Genomic DNA, 24,268 nt, shown 5'->3' on the forward strand with positions numbered 1-24,268 from the left:
TTTCTGGGGAGACAATATCACGACGGACCAGTTGTGGGAACCAAAATATGCTAAGAATTGCGCTGGGAGACACTTAAAAGAAGTGGAGGATCTATCGGTTTTGTGAGGAAAGAAAAGACGCGAGGTAAGTGTGTTAGCCTGACTATTAGCCTAAAAATCCGTCATCAGTATTATGTGAATCATGATAAAACACGCCACGCAACTGGTCTGTCAGGTTATTGTCTCTCCAGAAACACTTCCCTTGTGCTTTTGGAAATCTTTTTTTTCCTATTTCTGTTGTGTTTTGTGTGCTTTTGCAGCGTTTTTCTTATTGCTGATGTTTTCTTAAGCTGCAGTCCGTTTGGCCTCTCAGGGCCACTGTATGTACAGCTTTATACACCGCGTTCCAAATTATTATGCAAATAGTGTTATAAAGATTAAATAAGTTGTTTTTCAATTAAACTCATCGATGGAATTGTGTCTCAGGGTTCTTTGGATCCCTGAAATTAATCTCGGACACCTGTGATCATTAGTTTGACATGTGAGCCCAGTTATAGGAAAAAATACTAAAGAAGGATGTTCCACATTATTAAGCAGACCACCATTTTCAAGCAATATGGGAAAGAAAAATGATCTCTCTGCTGCTGAAAAGCATGAAATAGTTGAATCCCTTGGACACGTAATGAAAACCTTAGATATTTCACAAAAACTTAAGCGTGTTCACCATAATGTTAAGAGATTTGTGGCTGAGTCACAGCATACACGGGTTCGTACAGATAAAGGCAGAGTGAGGAAGGTTTCTGCCAGACAAATACATCAGATTAAGAGAGTAGCTGCTAAAAGGCCATTACAAAGCAGCAAACACATATTTGAAGCTGCTGGTGCCTCTGGAGCTCTGCGAACATCAAGATGTAGGATCCTCCAGAGACTTGCAGTTGTGCATAAACCTTCTATTTGGCCACCCCTAACCAATGCTCACAGCAGAAACAGCTGCAGTGAGCCCAGAGCTACATGAAGACTAATTTTCAAACAGTCTTGTTCACTGATGAGTGTCGTGCAACCCTGGATGGTCCAGATGGATGGAGTGGTGGATGGTTGGTGGACGGCCACCATGTCCCAGCAAGGCTGTGACATCAGCAAAAAGGTAGTGGAGTCGTGTTTGGGGCTGGAGTCATGGGGAGAGAGTTGGTCCGGCCCTTTAGTGTCCCTGAAGGAGTGAAAATGACCTCTGTATGTGGAGTTTCTGACTGACCACTTTCTTCCATGGCACAAAAAGAAGAACCGTGCTTTCTGCAACAAAATCATCTTCATGCAAGACAATGCACCATCTCATGCTGCAAGGAATACCTCTGCATTGGCTGCTATCGGCGTAAAAGGAGAGGAACTCATGGTGTGGCCCCTATTCTTCCCTGACCTCAATCCTGTTGCGAACCTTTGGAGCATCCTCAACTAAAAGATCTATGAGGGTGGGAGAAAAATTGGGAAAAATTGATCTACTAATGCTGCCAATTCAACAAATGACCATTTTCAATTCTCTACGATCTTTAAAATGTTTTGAAACTCTGTGTGCGTAATAATTTGGAACAGTGCATTTTAAGTTTTTTATTTTTGAAAAACATACTGTTTTCATTGGGAGGTTTGTTCAGTAACATTTGAATTATACTCTAGTGGTTGATGACCCGAAAATTATGCTGACTGCCATTTGAATTGACTAGTTAGGAAAATCAGAGAAAAATATCATTTGCATAATAATTTGGAACACGGTGTATACTGAGACAATAACAAAGATTATTATGGCTATCTTCTCCCAGCACGGACGTGGCAGTCTGCTGCAAATCCTTCCTGTTCAGTCCGACCTCGCCTCGTATCTGCTCCTCCTGGAATCAGAAAGACATGGACACACAACACACCCCATGGGAGATGGGTGGTCTCGTAGGGTGTCTTGCATTGAAATCTGCTGCAATGACCCGGTTACTGCGTTCACCAGATATCAACACAATTTCGATCCGCTCCTCACGTGTTAACCTCTTCGACATGTCAATGTCTGTGAACAAAGAGAAACTTGTAAATAACTCATGAAAGAATAAAGTTACGTTGAAACCAAGCACACCATTGCTTTTCTTGTGACATTACCATAAGTTTGATGTGTCACATGGCCCTCCTCCTATTGAAAAAACAAAAGTATCCAAGATGGCCGACTTCTAAATGACCACCATGGTCACCACCCATCTTGAGGAGTTTGCCCCCTCACATATACTAATGTGCCACAAACAGGACTTTAATATCACCAACCATTCATATTTATACATATATTTGTATATATATATATGTATATGTGTGTGTGTGTGTGTGTGTGTATATATATATATATATATATATATGTGTATGTGTATATAAAACACCCAGCACGCCCCTGCGGGCGGTTTATCCTTCAAGCTCGGGTCCTCTATCAGAGGCCTGGGAGCTTGAGGGTCCTGCGCAGTATCTTAGCTGTTCCCAGGACTGCGCTCTTCTGGGCAGAGATGTCCGATGTTGTTCCCGGGATCTGTTGGAGCCACTCGCCTAGCTTGGGAGTCACCGCACCTAGTGCTCCGATTACCACGGGGACCACCGTTACCTTCACCCTCCACATCCTCTCGAGCTCTTCTCTGAGCCCTTGGTATTTCTCCAGCTTCTCGTGTTCCTTCTTCCTGATATTGCTGTCATTCGGAACCGCTACATCGATCACTACGGCCGTCTTCTCCTGTTTGTCTACCACCACTATGTCCGGTTGGTTAGCCACCACCATTTTGTCCGTCTGTATCTGGAAGTCCCACAGGATCTTAGCTCGGTCATTCTCCACCACCCATTTTGACCTCGGGACTTCCAGGCCATACTCGGAACAGATGTTTCTGTACACTATGCCGGCCACTTGGTTATGGCGTTCCATGTATGCCTTGCCTGCTAGCATCTTGCACCCTGCTGTTATGTGCCGGATTGTCTCAGGGGCATCTTTACACAGCCTGCACCTGGGGTCTTGCCTGGTGTGATAGACCCCAGCCTCTATGGATCTTGTACTCAGAGCTTGTTCTTGTGCTGCCATGATTAGTGCCTCTGTGCTGTCTTTCAGTCCAGCTTTGTCCAGCCACTGGTAGGATTTCTGGATATCAGCCACCTCCTCTATCTGCCGGTGGTACATACCGTGCAGGGGCCTGTCCTTCCATGATGGTTCCTCGTCTCCCTCCTCTTTCTTGGGTTTCTGCTGCCTGAGGTATTCACTGAGCACTCGGTCAGTTGGGGCCATCTTCCCAATGTATTCTTGGATGTTTGTTGTCTCATCCTGGACTGTGGTGCTGACACTCACCAGTCCCCGGCCCCCTTCCTTCCGCTTAGCGTACAGCCTCAGGGTGCTGGACTTGGGGTGAAATCCTCCATGCATGGTAAGGAGCTTTCTTGTCTTGATGTCAGTGGCTTCTAGCTCCTCCTTTGGCCAGCCTATTACCCCAGCAGGGTACCTGATCACGGGCAGGGCGTAGGTGTTGATGGCCCGGATCTTGTTCTTACCGTTCAGCTGACTCCTCAGGACTTGCCTGACCCTCTGCAGGTATTTGGTGGTTGCAGCCTTTCTAGCAGCCTCTTCATGGTTCCCATTCGCCTGCGGGATCCCCAGGTACTTGTAACTGTCCTCTATGTCTGCAATGTTGCCTTCTGGTAGTTCAATCCCCTCAGTTCTGACTCCCTTCCCTCTCTTTGTTATCATCTGACTACACTTCTCCAGTCCGAAAGACATTCCGATGCCACTGCTGTATATCCTGGTGGTGTGGATCAGTGAATCAATGTCTCATTCACTCTTGGCATACAGCTTGCTGTCATCCATGTACAGGAGGTGGCTGACAACTGCTCCATTCCATAGTCGGTATCCGTAGCCAGTCTTGTCAATGATCTGACTGAGGGGGTGCAGGCTTATGCAGAACAGCAGTGGGGACAGAGCATCTTCTTGGTAGATCCCACACTTGATGGTGACTCATGCTATGGGCTTGAACTTGGCCTCTAGTGTTGTACGCCACATCCCCATTGAGTTCCTGATGAAGGCTCTTAGGGTCCTGTTGATCTTGTATAGTTTTAGGCATTCCAGGTTCCAGCTGTGGGGCATTGAGTCATAGGCCTTCTTTTAATCAATCCAGGCAGTGCACAGTCAGTGCACACATATATATATGTATATGTATATGTATATATATATATATATATATGTATGTATATATATATATATATATATATATATACATACATATATATATATATATATATATATATATATATATATATATATATATATATATATATATACATATATATATATATATATGTATGTATATGTGTATATGTACATATATATCGCACATCTCACGCACAAAGCACATATCTTTGGAACAAGACAAGCCATCTACTTTGGTGTCCTCTTCTTCAAATGTAAAGTTGAAAAAGTTCATTGTTTTCTTCATTACATTATGGTCAAAATTTCGTGAGATAGCTTTGTTTTTTCAACTACATACTTTTATAATTTTAAATTAAAACAGGTTATGGTCTTTTGCTTTTACAACTACACTGTAGTTTCTTACTATTGATCGCAAAAGATTTGTTCTTAGTAATCACAATTCCATACTTTTAAAAACCCATCACAGTGAGCAGGTGCCTTACCTATAATCCATTCTTGAAATCCCTTCCCAGGCACCTTAACGCCCACTCACATCTTGCGTCAGTTGATCTCAAAAGGTCACATGATAGCATGAGGCAAGGTGTCACAATGGTTTCACCCGACGCCTTGCTGATAATGACCACACCCTTTTTCACAACATGGCTCATTTGATGAGACATATGATCAATAGCGACTCTCTTAACCTCCTAAGACCTGAACTCTTCCACGGCATGCATTTTTAATTTCTCTTTGATATTTGGGCTGATTGGGACCTGATGAATGTAAAAACAAAGAATCACCAGATTTTTTTTTTTACCGGATTTTTGTGTCTAAGAAATATGAGAACCACATATGAGGATATTCGTTAAAAATTTCGATAGAGCAGTAGCAGTATAATGTCCTCGTACGTGGATATCAGGCCCTTGTAGAGCAAAATTGAGTATTTAGGTCTAAATAGCTCAAAATGTGATGTCCACATATGTGGACGCCAGGTCCTAGGAGGTTAAGGAACAACTCCCACCAGGGTTTAAATACCCGAGACTCTCCACTGTTTGGTTTAGGAGTGAAAAAGCTTCTTGGATGAGAAGTGAAATGTCTTCACGAAACTTAAAGAAGTCAAGTTGCTTTTCTTTTCAAGCTCCATAGATCACATTACACTAATCTCTTAAATTAAATATGTTCTATAAAGGACTTTTGAATCACAGCTGAATTTACAGCAAATAAATCTATGCTTTTGGAAGCAATTTTATTAGGAAAATAAAGTGTTAGCTTTCTGGAGTCTAAACAGCTGTCTTTCTTGATTCAGCATTGGCACAGCAGTATCTGGATAAATGTTGCCCCCGACAACATGAAACAACAAAACAATTTTCTCACAAATGTTTAGTGTCATGTCAAAAGAGTGAAGGTAGTCATTTAAGGTAGAAATGATACTGTAAATAAACACAAAGCAAAGCAGTGTTCAGCAGTATTTACTAGTTGCAGTGTGCAGTGACAGTAAGGATGTCAAAGTCCAGTCACCGGGTTTCTCTCCATTGCTGACAAAGCAAAGATATCTGCACCGTACATGCCCAAATCTATTTTGGTTTTTATACTTTTTGTTTAAATAAGAAAAAAGCAAATATACATACTTTGTGAGCTAAAACTTTATAACATTTTTGTGGTTTACATTCAGGAACATTTAGGTTAAGTGAAAAACAAACAATAATCAAACACAAGATCAAATGAACAAATAAAAAAACGCAACATATTCACAATATGTATTTATAAAGACTATTTGTTGCCAAACAGTTTTTATATTACTAGATCCTAAAAGTCCAGACTCCCTTCCAGCATAATGAGCTATTATACTTTCTCCTTTGAGGGGATCCAGATATAGGGTCCTGAATGTTCTTCTATGACCTGTTTGCAGTGGTTATAAATGTCCTCCAAGGTTTCTCCTTGAACCAGTGCTGCAAATAAAAAAACATATGAATGAACCTTGTATGACACAGATACATCAAAGTTAGACACATTTATGTTTTTATTCAGGAAGCCAGGATTTGAAGATTCCTGAGATATGCTGGTAGGATTGGAATAAACCAACACCAACCCCAGATTCATATGAAGTTGACTCAAACTGGGGGATTTCAACTGCATTTCCTTTTCCCCATTTGCTATTAGATTTGGTGAGTTATTTAGCGTCTCTGTTTAGCTTCTACAATTAGCTTTTCTATGAGTCTTGTGGTCCATGTACTGGAGAGAAAGAGCAAATGTAAACTCTGTCACTCTCCCAACCTATCCATCACAGAAGAAGAATATGAGGAATGTGAAAGCACACTACAGTGAAAGGCAGCCTTGATCCTTATACTGTGTGTACTGGTGGATTCATGCCAACATTCCTCTGGGGGAGCATGATATAATGCTTATGTGGCACATTTTTTAGTTACTGGCTTTGCTTGTGGAAATATGTAATTCCAGCAGTGCTGTCTGTAAACAGAAAGCATCAACAGTCCAGGTAAATATTACATAACCTTTTGATACATAGAATTGAGACAGAGTGATTCATATATGTTTTAAACAGTAGACTGGCATCAGTGCCCACAGTTTTGTTTTTTACATGATTTAATTTCTTTATTTATGGAATTTGTAGACTGAATGGAGTTGGATGGTCTTGGCTTCTTCAGCACAGTATACTGCATCTAAGCAATGAATGTCCTGTATATCACAATAAAGCATTCACAGCATTACACTGCTTCTTCAAACAATGAAAGGAACACTTTTTAATCAGAATATTTAGCAGAATGCGTTGTTGATCTGTTTCAGCTACTTTGGTGTTAACGAATTAGCCTCGTGTGCACCAAAGGCCCAACAATGACACGACTCTCAAACAGGAATGGTTTAACCCGTGGAGGCCACTGACATCTTTTTCTGACCATTTTCTTTACTAGTTTGCATTTGTCCAGGGTCACTACTGACAGCATGAGCTGATACCTGGACCCTACTGAGGTTCCATACAAGCGTGTGGGGGCCATATAAAATACTACCCAGTGCCATGTTGAGTTGCTGGAATGAGAGTTTGGTCTTCGGTAGGTTGATAATTTTCATTTCCATCTTTATTCAAGGAGGGGAATGGAGAGTGCTTTCCAGCATACAGCTCACAGTCCTCAGCCTCCTCGGGAAGGTTGATGTCAGAGTATGGGACGAGGAGACTCCATCCATTAGTTAAACCTCAGATTCAATTCAATTCAATTTTTCATGTCAATCTAATTCAGTTTTATTTATCTACTGTCAAATCACAACAGTTGCTTTATGTTGTAAGGTAAAGACTCCAGAATAATACAGAGAAAACCCCAACACTCAGAGGGCCCACTATGAGCAAGCATAAATTAAGAGATGGTGTCTGTCTCCCAAATCCAAACTGGGAGCTGGTTCCTCAGAAGAGAGGACTGAAAGCTGAAGGCTCCGAACGCCTTCTTTGATTTCTCAAGTTCATTTATTACATGATTCAGCTGTGGGTACTGAGACAGGTTTAGAATTCCTAATTTTGTGCATCTGGTGATGTCGTGAGCTCAGACCAGACCAATAGAATTAGTCTTCAAATGATTTTTAAATAGTTTCTTTCTGTTTTTGATGTACACCTTTCAAAACTTCAGCAAAAGTAGAAAAGTTATACATGCAAAACTCTATACAGCGTGTCGTTCTCCTGATTGAGGAGTAGAAGCTTTTTTAGTTGTCCGACTTAACCAATACTGTCACTGATGCCTTAGCTTTGGATTTAGACACTGTTCAAACAATGTTTGAGCTACAGTGATTCAGTATTAATGGTTTGTTTTAATACTGTACCTGTAAAGAATTCACCAAACTCCTGCTCAAGCTTCATCGCCCTGTCAAAGATCTTCTGGGCTTGTTCCTCTGTCAGTCTCTTATTCATGGCCCTGTATATACACACACACACACACACACACACACACACACACACACACACACACACACACGAAAAGAAATGTGCGCATACCAAATCAAACACACCTGTCTCTTATTTTATTTCAGATTAAGATGCCTGGGCCTACATTTCTGTTAAGATTTTACTACCTGGCCTTCCTGTGCTGAACTAAGCTGTTATGTTGGAGTGTTTGACTTCACTGTGCGGTTCACTGTTTCCTGGACAGAAGACGTCTGTGCAAACTCCAGGATGGCTTAGTTGACAAATTCATGTGTCCATCGGCTTACAGCTGCTAGTATTGCATGTCTGAATAGTGCTTCTAAAGAACTACTGTAATAGTGTGGGGGTGGGACAAAACCTCTATTGGTAGTTTGTGACAAAAGACCACATGAATACTCACATTAATGAATCAATAGACTTCGGTTTTATGAAGATGGCGATGGGATAGAGTTGTGCTACTTGTAGTCGTTTGATAGCATTTCCAGAAACATCCAGAATGCAGTGTTTACCCTGAGACAGAAGCACAGGTTTAGCTGTAGCACACAGAATCACACTAGCTCTCATATTAAGATTATTTTAAAAGAACTCTTATGTGTTTCTAAATCTTCTTTGCTTTGCAAAGTGCAGTGCAGCTGCTTTGATTTCTCAGAGAATATATTGCACTCTGCACACTTTTATATTTTAAATGCTTCTCTGTGACGCTGCTGGCAAACGGAGCTCAGACACAGATCAAATCTTACCCTCTCAGCCACGTATTTGACAGAATGGACGCTCGTTCCATAGAGATTATCATTATACTGCCCAGCCTCAATGAACTTGTGCTCTTGGATATCCTTCTCCATCTGTTCCCTCGACATCACAAAGTGGTAGTCTCGCCCATCAACCTCGTAGTCCCTCTTTGGTCGAGTGGTATCTTCAGTATGAGCAGGTACATGAACTCTTAGTAACTTTACATTTGCTATAATTCTATCTAAATGGATAAGTAACTCACTCACATTTTACAATTCTCACATTAACTGTAACAAATTCACCTTTAAAGCTATCCAACAGAGATTAAAGGGCTAAACTGGAAACATGGGATAAACACTGCTAGCACATCACAGCACAGTAATAACATAGTAATGCTGGGATAACAGTTTAATAATGAACAAGTAAAATACATTTCAGTCATACTGATATACTTGTGATTAATACCAAGGTACTGCATGGCCTTTACTTCAGTAAGTAGATGGTATTACTTGCATGTTCTGTCTTTATTATCACACTAATACTAAAACCACTCTTACCATGTTATTACCAAGCTGTAAACGTGATCATGTTTTTGAACTCACAGGTAAGCGCCTCTGTTATATGGAGAGGATGTGGCACAGAATTCTATATTATTAGTGTACCATAATGATATGATAATAACAACAATAATAATAACAATAATAATATCAATGACAGCTTTAAGTAAATTTGAATGGATCTCTTTAAAGAAATTCCACATTATATACAAACTGTGGTTCCAAAAAGATGAATGGACTTGTTTATGGGAACACACTACTTCACTTTAACGGACTTTCTAAACAGTAAGTTGAGAGAATCAGTTCATGGGCTCACTTACCTTGGTAACCTGAACGGTTAGCAGCTTTATATGGTTTGAAGGGTAAATTCAAATAAGAGATGGGTAAATAAAAACATGCAAAATCAAAACTGCTGCAGCTGATGACAAACACAACACACACAACTGAAGAAGAAGAAGGTTGATCCTGATGGGTCAGCTTGTGACAGCTTTCTCTTACAAACCAGCAATACCCATGCTTCGTGGGTGTTCCTCTGGTACTGTGTGGAGAAGATTACAAGATCTATTCTCACAATGGAGACCATATATACTTTGTTTACTACAATGAGAAGGCTGGTGGAATCTGTGTGAGCTGTCCCTCAGCTGCTGATGGAATAGCTGCAGTTTTCTATCCATCTATCCATTTTCTTAACTGTTTGTCTAATTTAGGGTCGCAGGGAGTTGCTGCCTATTCAGGCTGTCCAAGGGTCAAAGGTGGAATCTACCTGAGCAGACCACCAGCAGAGTGAGACAGACAACCGCTCACTCTCACATTCACACATACTGTATTCAGACATACTGTAGAATGGCCACAGGCATGCATGTTAACCAAACACCCATGTTTTTGTACTGCGGATGGATAGGAGCCTGAGAGAGCGCAGACAGTAGCAGGGAGAGCATGCAGACTCTACACAGAAAGGTCTCCGATGGATGCAGACGTAGACATTTCTTCCATTAAACTGGAATACTAATCTGTAATGTCCTGTTTCAGTTTTCCACTTCATCCTTACATTAGCAATGCAAAGTCAAATACTTACGCGGCACACAAGATCCAAACTTGTCTGGGAACTCTGATATGAGGTCATCATTGATTCTTTCCTTCATGGGTCCCAGGATTATGACAGGTCTGGCATAGTTAACTAAAGGAAAAACACAGACTTCTTAGCGATTTCATAAAAAGTAAACTCTTAGAGGACCGTAGCATAGCTTTAGTTATGTTGTTGTTATCTACAAAGGATATATCGATTCTTGTAATAGAAAAATGAATAAATAGTGTGATTAAGAAAATATCTAGAGTAGACAGCAGGAACTGGGAAACTGTACAGTTCTTGCAAAGTTTATACATTTCGATTTCACATGTGGGGCAGTTTGTGGTAAGAAAATTTATTAAAACCATCCCTAATTTTAGAAACAAAGTTGGGCTGTTTTGTTTGCTTAACAGAAAAGAGGAATAATATGGAATTTAGGTTGGCACACAAAAACTATTTGAAAAAAAAAATAGTTTGTAAAAAAATATGAAACTAAATTTTAACAAAATATATAATTTCAAGAAGCTATAAAAACCAAAAAACCAATCAAGGTGTCAGAGTGGGCTGTGGGCTGTCAGAATGGGCTTACCCCCAATGCATCCACCCTTGTGACTGTCTGTGAATGTGGCATGTGCCAAAGTTCACAAAGCCCGAGATAGCTGTGACGTGTTTGTATTATTTAACTCAACAACTTGAAAGTGAAGCCCATTAATGCTCAGTGGCTGATGTGTGTAATGCTCGCTTTAAGGACACAAAAGAATGAATAAATTAATTAATTAAAAAAAAACCCACAACCAATACAGCTTTTGTTCTCACAGCATCATACAACTGATTGTCCCCAAAAATCAGAACAGAATTGGGGAAAAGGCTTTTAAAAATGCTGCCCCTGTTTTCTGGAATATTCTGCAGAAGGAACTGAAACTGTCAGAGTTGTTTATGTTGATGGAGTTTAAGTCCATCTTTAAGGAACAAGAGAATAACTCTGTTAGTCCGTGTGATTGTTTTTAATGTCGCTCTTAACTGAACTGTTATTGTATATTTTTCACATGTTTGTGCGGGATTTTGTATTTGTTATGTACTTATGTGGTACATGTATTTTTGACTTTTGCTGCCATGATCCCAGGTCTCTCTTGGAAATTAGATTTTTAATCTCAATTAGGTTTTTTCCTTGATAAATAAAGGACTAATAATAATAAAAAATAACTGGAACAGCAAAGTTTTGACTTACTTTCATGACGCATTACTGGTTCATATGAGAGAATCACTTCCTCTTGACTTCCTGTTGGGATATTTCACAAAATATAGTGCTACCTTTAGCTATCAGAATTTGTGGGCAACAAAGAAAAACCCATCAAAATACATGTAACAGTTCGAGATAACCCTGTAATAATCAACATTGTATTTATGTTTTACATTTACAGATATTTTAGTATCTTCTAAAGTTTACAAATGAAAACTTCAAAAAAAGTACACGTTGGTTTCAGTGATGCGTTTGTGTTGTCAATGCTAATAATTAGTTAATTTAGTAAACTTAAAAACGTGTCTTGATTTGAATTTTAGGTACTGAAACACGCATAATTAAATACTTTCAGTATTTAGCAATCATGTGCTAATCAAACTACTGGACATAAACACATACCCGCAACGCTGAAACATGATCTCCAACAGCAAATGACATTTTACTGTAGAAGGCCCAAACAAACAGATGTAACCGTGGCAACCTCTAAGACTGTCATTCAAGCTGTTATGCTCATAAACGAAAACAAAAGCACCATGCAAACATGCATGAAACAATATCCACATAGTAAGGCTGGAATAATAAAGGTCATGCTGGTGGAGTCGTGAGAGATCCCAGTGGTTCCTCCTTAGGCCGAATACAAGGTCATAACTGTGTCCTGCAGAACCTGCGACGCTTAACAAATCATGCAGTTCTCAGATAATGCAAGCATTACAGACGCGCCAAGGTATCAATGGAAGAAGCCACCGAAAGCATAAAAACTAACTCAATATATATATATATATATGATAAGATTTCAGTAGTTTAATTTAAATATTTGACCTCTGATGCATTTTAAATGATTCTTTAAAGTCTTCACCTTATACAAGAAAAAGATGGTTACTTGAAATCCTTACATGACATTATACAGATATTAAACATTTTTAAACCTCTGCCACATGTCATGTTTTAGTGAACCAAGAAGCAAGATAAAGCCAACAACTACAGCATGCAGTAATGCAGGCAGAAGAACATTCAGACAAGAAACACAAGCTTTTTGTATTAGGGGGTGGGGGGTTGTAGAAGGAGGAACCATTTATGGACCAACTTACTTAATGTCTTTGTCCCATACCCATCATCACCTATCCCCAGGATGTCCTATTGGCCGTCCACAGAGAGCCAGAACAGAAGAAAGAGAGCAAGGAGGACAGCCACAACATAAGCAAAAGGTGGAGGAAATGAGGAGAGAGGATGCGGCCCACAGATCTGTCCTTCTCAAAACAATGAGCGGCCAGCAGGGGGAGCCAAAATACCAAATGTTGGACTGTACCTAGATGATCTCTGAAGGGAAACTGGGTCATATAATATCACCACAACATGAACAGCAGTGAATATGACAGCAGTGATTATGGCATTTCTGCATCAGAAAAGGACAGAAAACAAGGATGACTGCAAAAAGTAAAGGCCTCCGTGAGGTTCCCACACTTGAGAACACACCTGTGGTTTCCCTTCTGGCCTGACATGTGACCTACACTGACTGCATGAAAGCACGTATGTGTCTGTGAGCTTACTTACGGTCTGAATCACTGCCATCCTGCTCACCATCTTTGTTCTTGTAGAATGGGAACTTTCGTGTAAAGATGAAATTCTTTTTACGTTTGTCAGTGAATGACTGCGAAGGGAGAGAAAGCATGGGGCAAACAGGTGTATCATTGTCATGCAGACAAAACTGTTTGCAGGAAGTAGAATGTCAAGAAGTTAAGGAAGTGTTAATCATTGCTGCGTGTTTTAATTGGACCTAATAATATGTGAAACTTTGAGCCGAGCTGGCCACAGATACATAAGATCAACCAAAAACTAAAGACAATCACAAGACTGTCAGACAACAACAGCGATATGTAAATGACCGAGCTTCTTCTGCTGTGTTCCTAAATAAATCAGTATGAGATTGCACACTTCTTGACATGCCACCCATTTAAAATAAAAGCAAAGTGAAAGAACAAGTACCCAGAACATGCCATGAAAAATAAAATATAAGAATAAGGGTTCCATAAGAACACGTAAAAACATGCAGTAATAGAAGGAAAAGATGGAATTTGAGAGGATGACAGCTGAAATAACCTGCCTGTATGTGCTGATGTGTGTCTATGGTTGTAGAATATATTGCACTTGATGCTTTGTAAATATACCACATCTGTTTCAAAAACGAAGTTGAGCTGATAATTCACAGGCGGTGAAGGTTTGACTTGTAGGAGGTAAGATTATCAACAGAAAACTGGCTGCTGCATATGTTTAACAAATGAAGTATATCTACAGTTGTAAGAAAAGGTTTGTGGCATTATCAGGATCTTTGCACTCATAGTTCTTATTTTCTACTCTGAGCACATTACACAACTTGTCTCATCCACTCAATCACTCTTTTCTATGTAAGTGCTCTCTAGCTAACATTCATACTCCGATGGATGCATCGGAGAGCAACTTGGGGTTAGGATCTTGCCCAAGGATACTTGGCTCGCGGACTAGAGCAGGCAAGGATTGAACCACCAACCTTCTGATCAGTAGGTGACCTGACTGACCACCTGACAATGTGTGAAGTCAACTAAACACAAAAAACTGTTTGGTTTTCATGTCAAGTAATCACTCACAGTGCCGGCTGGAAAAATGAGTAAGCCCCTGACTTCACCTAGCCAAAGACACCTGCATGATCTACAACACTGAGCAAAGCTCTGTGGGGAGCTAAAAATTCTCAGTGTTATATTTGGAAGTTAAAAGCCTGGCAAACCTTTACAAACCTGTAAAGTATGGTGGAGACTACCCTGGGCCTGCGCACATTGTCATCACTGGATGCAACCAAAAATGAAATGTGGCAGGAGAATGTCGGGGCAGGAAGTCCATGACCTGAAGCTTAGTAGAGGTTGGCTGATTAAACAAGGGTGCAAATCAAAGCACACAAGTAAAATATCAAGAGAACTGAAACAAATACAAATGAAGACGTTTTACAGAAGAAATGATCTGATGGACTTTTCCAAACTTAAGGTTTACTTGCCTGCACTGGAAGTGATTACTTGTTTGTTCAATGAAGGCATAAAAATGTTTGTCTCTTAACTTTGTTTGTATGGCAAACCAAACAGCGCTGTAAAGATTTAAAGGTTAAGCTTCTTATGCTACATGTTCAGTTCTATCTGAACTAGCCTGTGGATCATCGCACTGTGTCGCTAATAGAAATTTCCACTTTGCAAGGTACTCACCCCTTTTGACTCAAACGACCCTGGCTTGGCATTGAATTTAACAGTCTTTAGACGTGCCCGCTCTTTCCTTTCCACCCTGTTGAGGAAATAACTAGTCAATTGGTTATAAAGCATTAGAATTAAAGTTATATATATAAAGTTTAGCAACTGTGAGGAGAAGAAGGAAGTCTTAACAATTTCTACTCTACACGTATTCCTGCCCTTTCCAGTGATCACAGCTAAACATCAGCTGATACTTGTAGGCCAGTATGTTATCAGCAAACATCAGGTGTGTGGTAACAGACTGCTTACTGAATTGGGTTCATTGTGTGTGTCAAGCCAGCACTGTACTTCATCCTGTCAGCCCATTCTGACTGCTTTTAGTTTTCTCCAGTATTGCTGATCTTACCACTACCTCACTCCTGATACTTACTGAGTACCTTTCTATGAAAGCTGAGCACTCGAAGAAACATAGGTAATAAGCAATGAATAAAAAGGACTTTTTAAACAGGTTTTAAAATGTCTTTAAATAAAGAAGTTCACAAAAGTCAAGCCCAGATGAAACGAAGCAATGGAATTTCATTCAAAATATCTGAAGCAAAGAAACCACCTGAAGAAAGTACCTGAAAGTACCTGAAGTTGAAAAAAAAACCTAGTTTTAAGCTTGTTTTAACAAAGGCTCCTTCAGGGGACAAAAAACTTAATAGCTGTCCAAATACAGTATTATGCCCCTGCATTTATACACTGCTGAATGAAATTAGAGGAGCACTTCAAAGCTAACATAAAAGCTCCTAGTTGTTGCATCCAGATTCACCTTGTATGAATTTAAAAATCCTACATCGCTTTGTTATCAAGTTCAAAATAATTTCTATTTTTTAAATTCAGTTACATTTTATTTATTTAGCACCAAATCACAGTAACAGTCACCTCAAGGCGCTTTATATTGTAAGGAAAAGACCCTTAAATAATACAGAGAAATCCCAACAATCAGACGAAACACTTTGGCAACAGTGGGAGGGAAACACTCAGCAGAACCAGGCTCAGGGCCGTCTGCTGTGACGGTGGGGGGTGAGGGAAGGGAGACAAGACGAAAGAAAGCCAGAGATTAAGAAAAAATGGGCGAGACGAGGAGAAATGTTTAGTGCATCATGAGAGTCCCCCAGCAGCCTACACCTATTGCAGCATAACTAAGAGATGATTCGGGGTCACCTGATCCAGCCCTAACTATATGCTTTGTCAAAAGGACCTCTAACCTTGAGGTCAAGGTCACCAAGTTTTTAGTGGACACACCAGTTGCATCACTTTCAAACTCCCGTGTCTTTGTTCTAGAGTTTTCACACTCACAAGATTTTCAGAAAATTGAGGCAGATCTTGAGGCCGAGGTCACTGAGATTCAAACTCGTCTGAGATTTTTAGTACTAGCACCCACACTAGCAGTCAAGTTTGGACACATTTAATTCTTTATGTGTTTTGACTAATTACATCTGAGATTCTTACTGAAGGCATCAAAACTATGAATGAACACATGTGGAATTATGTAGTAAACAAAAAAGTGTGAAATAACTCAAAACATGTTTTATATTTTAGATTCCTCAAAATAGCCACCCTTCATACCTGGATCGCTTTCAAGTTATAGCCACCCACAGGTGACTGTGGAGGCCAGGCTATCAGCTCTCCATCACTCTCACTTGGTCAAACAGCCCTCACGCAGCCTGGAGGTGTGTTTGGGCTCATTGTCCTGTCCTGGCATGTGGCTGCAGGATGCTGTGGTAGCCATGCTGGTTCAGTCTGCCTTCAGTTTTGAATCAATCTCCCACAGTGTCACCAGCAAAGCTCCCCCACACCATCACACCTCCTCCTCCATGCTTCATGATGGGAACCATGCATGTAGAGACCATCGTTCACCTTTTTGGTGTCACACAAAGACACGGCAGGTGGAACCAAAGATCTCAAATTTGGACTCATCAGACCAAAGCACAGATTCCCACTGGTCTAATATCCATTCCTTGTATTTCTTGGCCCAAACAAATCTCTTCTCCTTGTTGCTTTTCCTTAGTCGTGGTTTCTTAGCAGCTATTTGACCATAAAGGCCTGATTCACACAGTCTCCTCTGAACATGTAGAGATGCGTCTGCTGCTGGAACTCTGTGTGGCATCTATCTGGGCTCTAATCTGAGCTGCTGCTAACTGGTGATTCCTGGGGCTGGTGACTCAGATGAATATATCCTCAGCAGCAGAGGTGACTCTTGGTCTTCCTTTCCTGGGGCGTCCTCATGTGAGACAGTTTCATCGTAGTCTTGATGGTTTTTGCAACTCCACTTGGGGACACATTCAGTGTTTTAGCAATTTTCTGACTGACTGACCTTCAGTTCTTAAATTAATGATGGACTGTTGTTTCTCTTTATTTAGCTGATTGGTTCTTGCCACAATATGAATTCTAACAGTTGTCAAATAGGCCTGTCAGCTGAGTACCAACCTGACGTCTGCACAACACAATTGATGGTCCCAACGTCATTAAGAAGGCAAGAAATTCCACAGATGAACCCTGACAGGCACACCTGTGAGGTGAAACATGTCAGGTGACTACATCATGTAGCTCACTGAGAGAAGGCCGAGTGTTTGCAGTGCTGTCAACAAAGCAAAGAGTTATTTGTCAACTTTCTCTTTGCTTAATATATTTGATGTCTTCAGTTTGTATCTACAATGTAGAAATAGTAAAAATAAAGAAAAACCATTAAATAAGAGGGTGTGTCCAAACTTTTAGTAGTGTATCTTACCAATTTGCTGAAAAGAGGTGAAAAAGCTAAGAGTAAGAATTGAACCTATGCCGCCCACTTTCAGGATGCCTGCTGACCCCAGTGAGCTAAACTGGCGTGGCGAAGAAGCTCAACTGTCTGCTGAAGACAGGTGAGGAAGCTGAAGTCGATATTAGAAAAGTTGCTGAAATCATAAAAACTTTGCAGACTTGTAATAAATTAGCAGAAATATTGACAGTGTTTAATCTGTAACAGTTGTGTTTTTTTAAGAACTAATGTCCAGGGTTTGAATTATGCCTAGTTCATGCTTCATAATTGATCATTCTTGCTTGACGTTTGACATTTAACAAGTTGTCTTTGCGTTTAAAAAATATATAAATACATGGTTTATATTGTTGACAAAGGTGGGATTGTCTCCCATTATATCTGTGCGAGGGTAGAAGGACAGAACATCAAGCCTATTATGTTTAAAATGTTGCAGCTAGCAAATCCCTACACACAGTGAATGAACACTGTGAGAATAATGAGAAGGTAAATCAACAGAGTGTGCGCTTTGGATAAAGCACATAGAGATTACACTATGAAACACACACACACACACACACACACACACACACACACACACACACACACACACACACACACACACACTATACTTCTGGTGTTCTCCATTCACTTCAATGGGACAAAAAACTGCATAAAAGGCTTCGTATTTCAAGTCACGAAAACCAAAAGATATAGCTGGCATTAGCAGAAGTGAAGCTTTATTGCTGGAAGGCAAGAATACAAAAGTAAACTGGGAGGCACTGGAAAACTAAACAAACAGCCAGAACACACAACCGGGGACCGAGGTCGATCAGGACACTGGACGGAAAGAGACACAGACAGTAAATGAAAAGGGAATCAGGGCAAAGAGGAAACACCTGGGGGAGACTATCAAAGTAAAATTGTAAGTGTGAGAAACACGCACTGAGACGCAGACTGACAAAACCCAGGAACCAGAGGGAGGACAGAGAGGGCGAGAGACATGTAGGGTTGGGGAGAACACACATGTGTGAGAGACGAGGATGAAACAATAGGAGGGAAACAAGTTAGACGAATCAAAATTCAAACATAAAACATAAAGCAAAGAAACAAAAATCCCACATTTGACAAATGGGTTCTGCTCTTTGATAATAAAAACATATTTTTGGCATTTTTGTGATGAAATCCTAAAAAATATTGCTTTGTTTGCTGTATAGACGCACACCTTTCAGATGAATTTGATTCTGCACCCATGTTATTCAGGATACGTTACGTTTTGGTTATTGTTATTAGGAAGGTTTTCAGCTCTTTGACTATGTAAGTGCCCTGAGGTGACTATTGTTGTTATTTGGCGATTTATAAACTTGAATCAAAAACAGAGCCTGTTTTTGGATAATGGCTAGTTTAGAAGAAAACCTCTCGAGTCTGTTTTTTTCATATCATTGTCTAGTGAATGTCTTTAGGCCTGATAATCAATAGTATTTTCACACATTAGTGTATTCACTTCTTACCGTCTCTTGCTTGGGATGACGCCCATTTCCTCACTGTCACCATGTGGAGTAACACGGCGAGCCTGCCACCACTCATCATCGGAGGCGTTGATGACATGCAGGATGTCCCCAAACCTGAAGCCGAGCCCTTGGCTGGGAAGACCGCTGTCCTTTGACTTTTCATAGTCAAAAAGTGCCCTATTCCATGAAAGAAGAACAGTAATAAAATAATAATTCCTGTTTCTTTGCAGTAAGTGATTTTTATTCTAAATTAGCAAAGAGAAACTAGATGCAGGATTTTAGCAGTTCAGAGTAAATAGTGAATGTGATTCCGTTTCAGTCACACATCTCAAACCTGATTTGAATATCTACATAAATCTTCATCTTAGTTAGGGTCAGACAACTATGCATAAAGACATACAAGCTTACAAAAGTAAAGAACACAAAAGCAGCTTTTGTGACTTTGCTGTATAGCCTGGGGTGTTTGACTTGTGCAGAATGGATGCTTTTTCATTTTCTGCATTCTCTGAATTTACCACAACCATCTAAAATCCAAAACAGACTAACCTAACATAGAGTGATCTTTTCTGATTGGTTCGGAGGGATCCTGACCCAGAGCTCATGCTGTGGTTCATCATCTGTTCCCGCAGGTCGTGGATTTTGGCCTCAAAACGTCCATACTCTACAAGACAAGATTAGAATGGATCAACACTGACCGTCTGACTCAAAGAAGGTCATGAGAAGGTAATTATCTTTAATGGAATTTGCATTTAGATATTGTTTAAGGTATAACTGTCAATGTAAGGTTATGTCCGTGTGCTCTGTTTATGATCAGGCCTTTTAGTTCCTTTAGTTCCCTTGTGTGATCGCTTCAGCTGTGTTACCTGCGGTTCCCTCTCTATAATCACCTCTTGTGTATATTTAGGTCTTCAGCTGTCCTCATTATCCTGCATTATCAGTGTGACGCTTTGTCTCTCGCACACTTTTATGCAGTGCTTTTATCTAAAACACACAGAAACACACACAGTATCTTGTCTGAGGACTTTTTAAGTAATAAACACTGATGTTGTGCCATCAGCGTTTATTAGTTATAAAGGTTCAGGAGTTAAGCTTAGAAGAGAAGTATACAGCAGCTGTTGCTGACTAACAGTTAGATATTCTATAACTGTCTGCACATTCAGTCTCGTGGTCAGTTTCCACTTGTGCTTTTTTTATATTGTCTTGGTTTCTTTCTCCCTGGTGTCTACACACATCTCAAATCTGTGTGTCAGCAGTATACACAAAGGGAAACACCTATCTCTCTGCAGTGGGTTCTTATAAGCAGCATGCATTCATACCTGACCTATGAAAATAGAAACAAAGGCATTTATCCTGTTGCAGTACATCAGCAGCAGGACAGTGTCACAAGCTGCTGTATAATACAATGAGATATATAAAAATACACCCCAAAGAAATAGGAGACAAGCAGAAGGAGGCAAATTCACTGGTTTCCTTTTTTACGTCTAAAAGAGGAGACGTTCCTTCCCACTGCTGCTCATATAGAGCATCATATGATTGTGGGGGTTTTGTCTGTTTCTTTGTACTGCAATATAAAGCACTTTGAGGCAACTTTTCTTGTGATTTGGCAATATATGAAAAAAGGAATTAAAAAATAAGACTACCTTTGAAAACATATTTGTATATTTATATATGCTGATGAGGACATGGAGAGAGTTTATGTGACAGAGGAGGATGTTACAGACAGGGTGAGGCAGGTGAGAGGCAACACCTGAAGGGAGCAAAAGAAAAAGAAGAAGGAATGCAAGACTGTGAGTCTGGCAATGTCTCAGTATAAACTCACTGTGGCTGTGGCTGGCTATATTGTTGTAGGAGTTTTCTCACTAATAATTAGCCTCTTTTTTAAATAACTAAACAAAAAAAAGGACTGATTGATTTGTCTCCTACTAAGAGACAAACACTAAGTTTCTTTGTTTCTTGCTTCTTGTAAACATATTGTTGGCAAATTGCTCTAAATTGCTGCAAATTCTTTGGTAGCCAGCTGGCACTTAGGCTTGTTGGTCCGGAGAACCAGCAGCACCTCACCCAAATACTCTGCACCACAGACCCTAGCTTTACTTCCAACTGGGGGAGCCTCCTGTTCCAGTGCAGGAGAATCCACCAGTTCTGCACTGAACTGGTGACTCACTTTGGCAATACAAAAGTGAGCCACTTACTGTTTTTCCTGTTTTAACCAGAAACATAATAAATATTAATATTAAAGCACCAATTTATTGAACACTGTCTCATAGACAGTGTTTGGCGCTCAACCCTGGCGAGCTAAACTGGCGTGGCGAAGAAGCTCAACTGTCTGCTGAAGACAGGTGAGGAAGCTGAAGTCGATATTAGAAAAGTTGCTGAAATCATAAAAACTTTGCAGACTTGTAATAAATTAGCAGAAATATTGACAGTGTTTAATCTGTAACAGTTGTGTTTTTTTAAGAACAAATGTCCAGGGTTTGAATTATGCCTAGTTCATGCTTCATAAATGATCATTCTTGCTTGACGTTTGACATTTAACAAGTTGTCTTTGCGTTTAAAAAATATATAAATACATGGTTTATATTGTTGACAAAGGTGGGATTGTCTCCCATTATATCTGTGCGAGGGTAGAAGGACAGAACATCAAGCCTATTATGTTTAAAATGTTGCAGCTAGCAAATCCCTACACACAGTGAATGAACACTGTGAGAATAATGAGAAGGTAAATCAACAGAGTGTGCGCTTTGGATAAAGCACATAGAGATTACACTATGAAACACACACACACACACACACACACACACACACACACACTATACTATGCATTGTCTCCTTATTTATATTCACAATTACCTCACAATTTTTATCACACGTTTATCTTTTACTACACATGTATTATAGAATAGAGGGTTGAAAGAAACTGCCACAGCCATACAGCACAAGGCCATAGGAAAAATACTGGACAATGTTAGGTGGACACACTGGCATTAACACACCAACGGGGAGGCAGCGTCCCACCCAAGTACCCAGGCCCAACCCTGATTAGCTTCCAAGATCAGACAAGATCTTTGCATCCTCAGGGTAGTATGACCATGATGGAGTCTTTACTGTGTTTCACTGATGGCTGTAGACACTCACTGTTGTACCTCTCTCCTTACCTCCTCTGTCTATACTGATGACAACTTAAACTTTATACACACTGTTAAAAAGAAAATCCTAGAAAAACAGTAATATTCCGGCAGCTGGGGCGCCAAAATAATACCATAAAATAACAGAAAATAACTTTCTCATAAAAATACGGTTATTTTCAGTAATGACAATACAGTTTGTTGCCCTAATTTTACATGGGATTTTGCCTTTTTCAAGTGCTTTTAAACATTAAATTAGGAACATGTTTATGTGATTAAAGAATGAAATTACCTATAAACAAGGTCAATGAATGTGGCAATATGAATAATAATACTTAAATATACAGAAATATACAGTTAACAGTTGGTTTAAATAATAATGGATTGCATGCCCTGGGACAGACTGACAGAGGCGAGGCTGCCATATCGCACCATCGGCCCCTCTGGCCAACACCAGTAGGCGGTAGGTGAAGTGTCTTGATAATAATAATTATTTGATGTAAAAAAAGTTTATGAGAATCATTTCATATATTTTTCCATAGCATTACATTTGAATTTAACAGTTCAATCTTTCAGATAACGGACACATATTTGTGAAATCATGATACATTTGTGAATGAATTGTAACAATCTAAATATGCATATGTACAGACAGATACATTTAAAAAACAAGAAAATTATGTTTTATTACATTACAGTGATTTTACGTTAATTTACATTTGAAATGTGAAGTCACAGTCTATTTATGTAAATTTAATGATATTCTAGAAGAACAGAACAAAACTGTAAAATACTTTTATTTTAGGATTTTTTTTACAGTGCACATAAACCTGTTTGTTTCACTTCGTGACTTCTTGACAGCCTTAGCAAAAACGAAGACAAAATAAGACATTTCTGATGAGACTGATGAACAGTAGATAGATCAACTGAAGGACCAGACATGCCTTTCAGGTCCTGTGTCAGGGTTTGCTGGGCTTTTTCCTCCTGTTTCTTAAGAACATGACTTCCAGATACTGTTTATCTGCTGTAGATTATTTTTTAGACCTACCGATTCCACATTCCTCAGTTTTTTTAAGGACACACAGTTCACTGTGCTAAGTTATACCAAATGTTTTGGCTAATAGCGCTAAGATGTTTTAAATAAAACTTGAAGTGACTGCCTAAAAAGTGCCCAGTTGTAGATTTTAATTGGATGGAGATAAGGAATGCTTCGTCAGGTCATAAACCTGGTGGAGTGGAGTAAACATGGTGATGACATTAAATCAGTGGCTTGAAATTTAGCAAAAAATCAGTTTAAAGAAGCAGAATGCTTGTTAAATGAGATGATTACTTCAACAACCTTCAACAAAACACAGTACTTTGCAAAGTATGCAATAAAATTGTTCCTCTTAATGTGGGAAACCACAAACTTGTTTCATCTACCACCTGAGCCAAAAACACAATCAGGCTGTGAAGGAGCAGAAGCTAGCAGCTGGTGATGGACCCAAATGTGATCAAATGACCCAAGCATTACCAGCTGCACTTGCTAGTTGCAATCCACACGGCAGAAAGAGCAAATGGTGGATGGAAACTACTGATGCAGTTACATGTTGGAAAAGCAAGTGGTTCACGCTCTACCCAAGATACAAGATGCCAAGGTATGAAAATACTTTATACAACATGCCTCATTCATACAAGCACTTTCTTCTATGTTTAAGTACTTTCTGTTTACTAATTACATAGATTGATTCTGTATTGTCATAAATATGATTATTGCAAATTTTCTTTAAATATTTTGATATCATTTTGAGGCTATATCGCCCACGTCCACCCCCAATCACCTTTGCAGTACTCTCAATAAAAATCTTTCCTATTAAAACCAATACCCTATTTGGGGAAGCAAATTGTTTTAGATTTCTGATCAGCTGATCAACACTTCACTGAGTTCCACGTAGCTCCTAGAGAGGAATTCTGATAGAAGATAAGATTAAAAATGACACAAAA

General features: G+C 39.7%; 1 protein-coding gene across 21 annotated transcripts in view; it reads right to left on the minus strand.

Moving 5' to 3' along the window:
• Positions 1 to 5,606: 5,606 nt before the first annotated feature.
• Positions 5,607 to 24,268, minus strand: part of dlg2 (discs, large homolog 2 (Drosophila)) — a 173,942-nt gene continuing 155,280 nt past the window's right edge. For 15 of the 21 annotated variants that reach the window (XM_005450494.4, XM_005450492.4, XM_005450499.4 and 12 more), the window contains 11 exons: positions 19,707 to 19,821; positions 19,161 to 19,337; positions 14,892 to 14,967; positions 13,219 to 13,315; positions 11,656 to 11,706; positions 10,437 to 10,538; positions 9,682 to 9,705; positions 8,816 to 8,988; positions 8,476 to 8,585; positions 7,976 to 8,067; positions 5,607 to 6,102 (listed from right to left, as the gene is read on the minus strand). In XM_005450494.4, coding sequence (XP_005450551.1) covers positions 5,996 to 6,102; positions 7,976 to 8,067; positions 8,476 to 8,585; positions 8,816 to 8,988; positions 9,682 to 9,705; positions 10,437 to 10,538; positions 11,656 to 11,706; positions 13,219 to 13,315; positions 14,892 to 14,967; positions 19,161 to 19,337; positions 19,707 to 19,821 — 1,124 coding nt within the window. In that variant the 3' untranslated portion in view covers positions 5,607 to 5,995. Of the gene's footprint in view, positions 6,103 to 7,975; positions 8,068 to 8,475; positions 8,586 to 8,815; positions 9,900 to 10,436; positions 10,539 to 11,655; positions 11,707 to 12,755; positions 12,802 to 13,218; positions 13,316 to 14,891; positions 14,968 to 19,160; positions 19,338 to 19,706; positions 19,822 to 24,268 lie in introns of those variants that run through there. The other 6 variants (XM_005450496.4, XM_005450495.4, XM_005450498.4 and 3 more) reach the window with 6 other exon arrangements.

The sequence above is a fragment of the Oreochromis niloticus genome, linkage group LG10 (assembly GCF_001858045.2).
Source record: "Oreochromis niloticus isolate F11D_XX linkage group LG10, O_niloticus_UMD_NMBU, whole genome shotgun sequence".
NCBI classification, from domain to species: Eukaryota; Metazoa; Chordata; class Actinopteri; order Cichliformes; family Cichlidae; genus Oreochromis; species Oreochromis niloticus.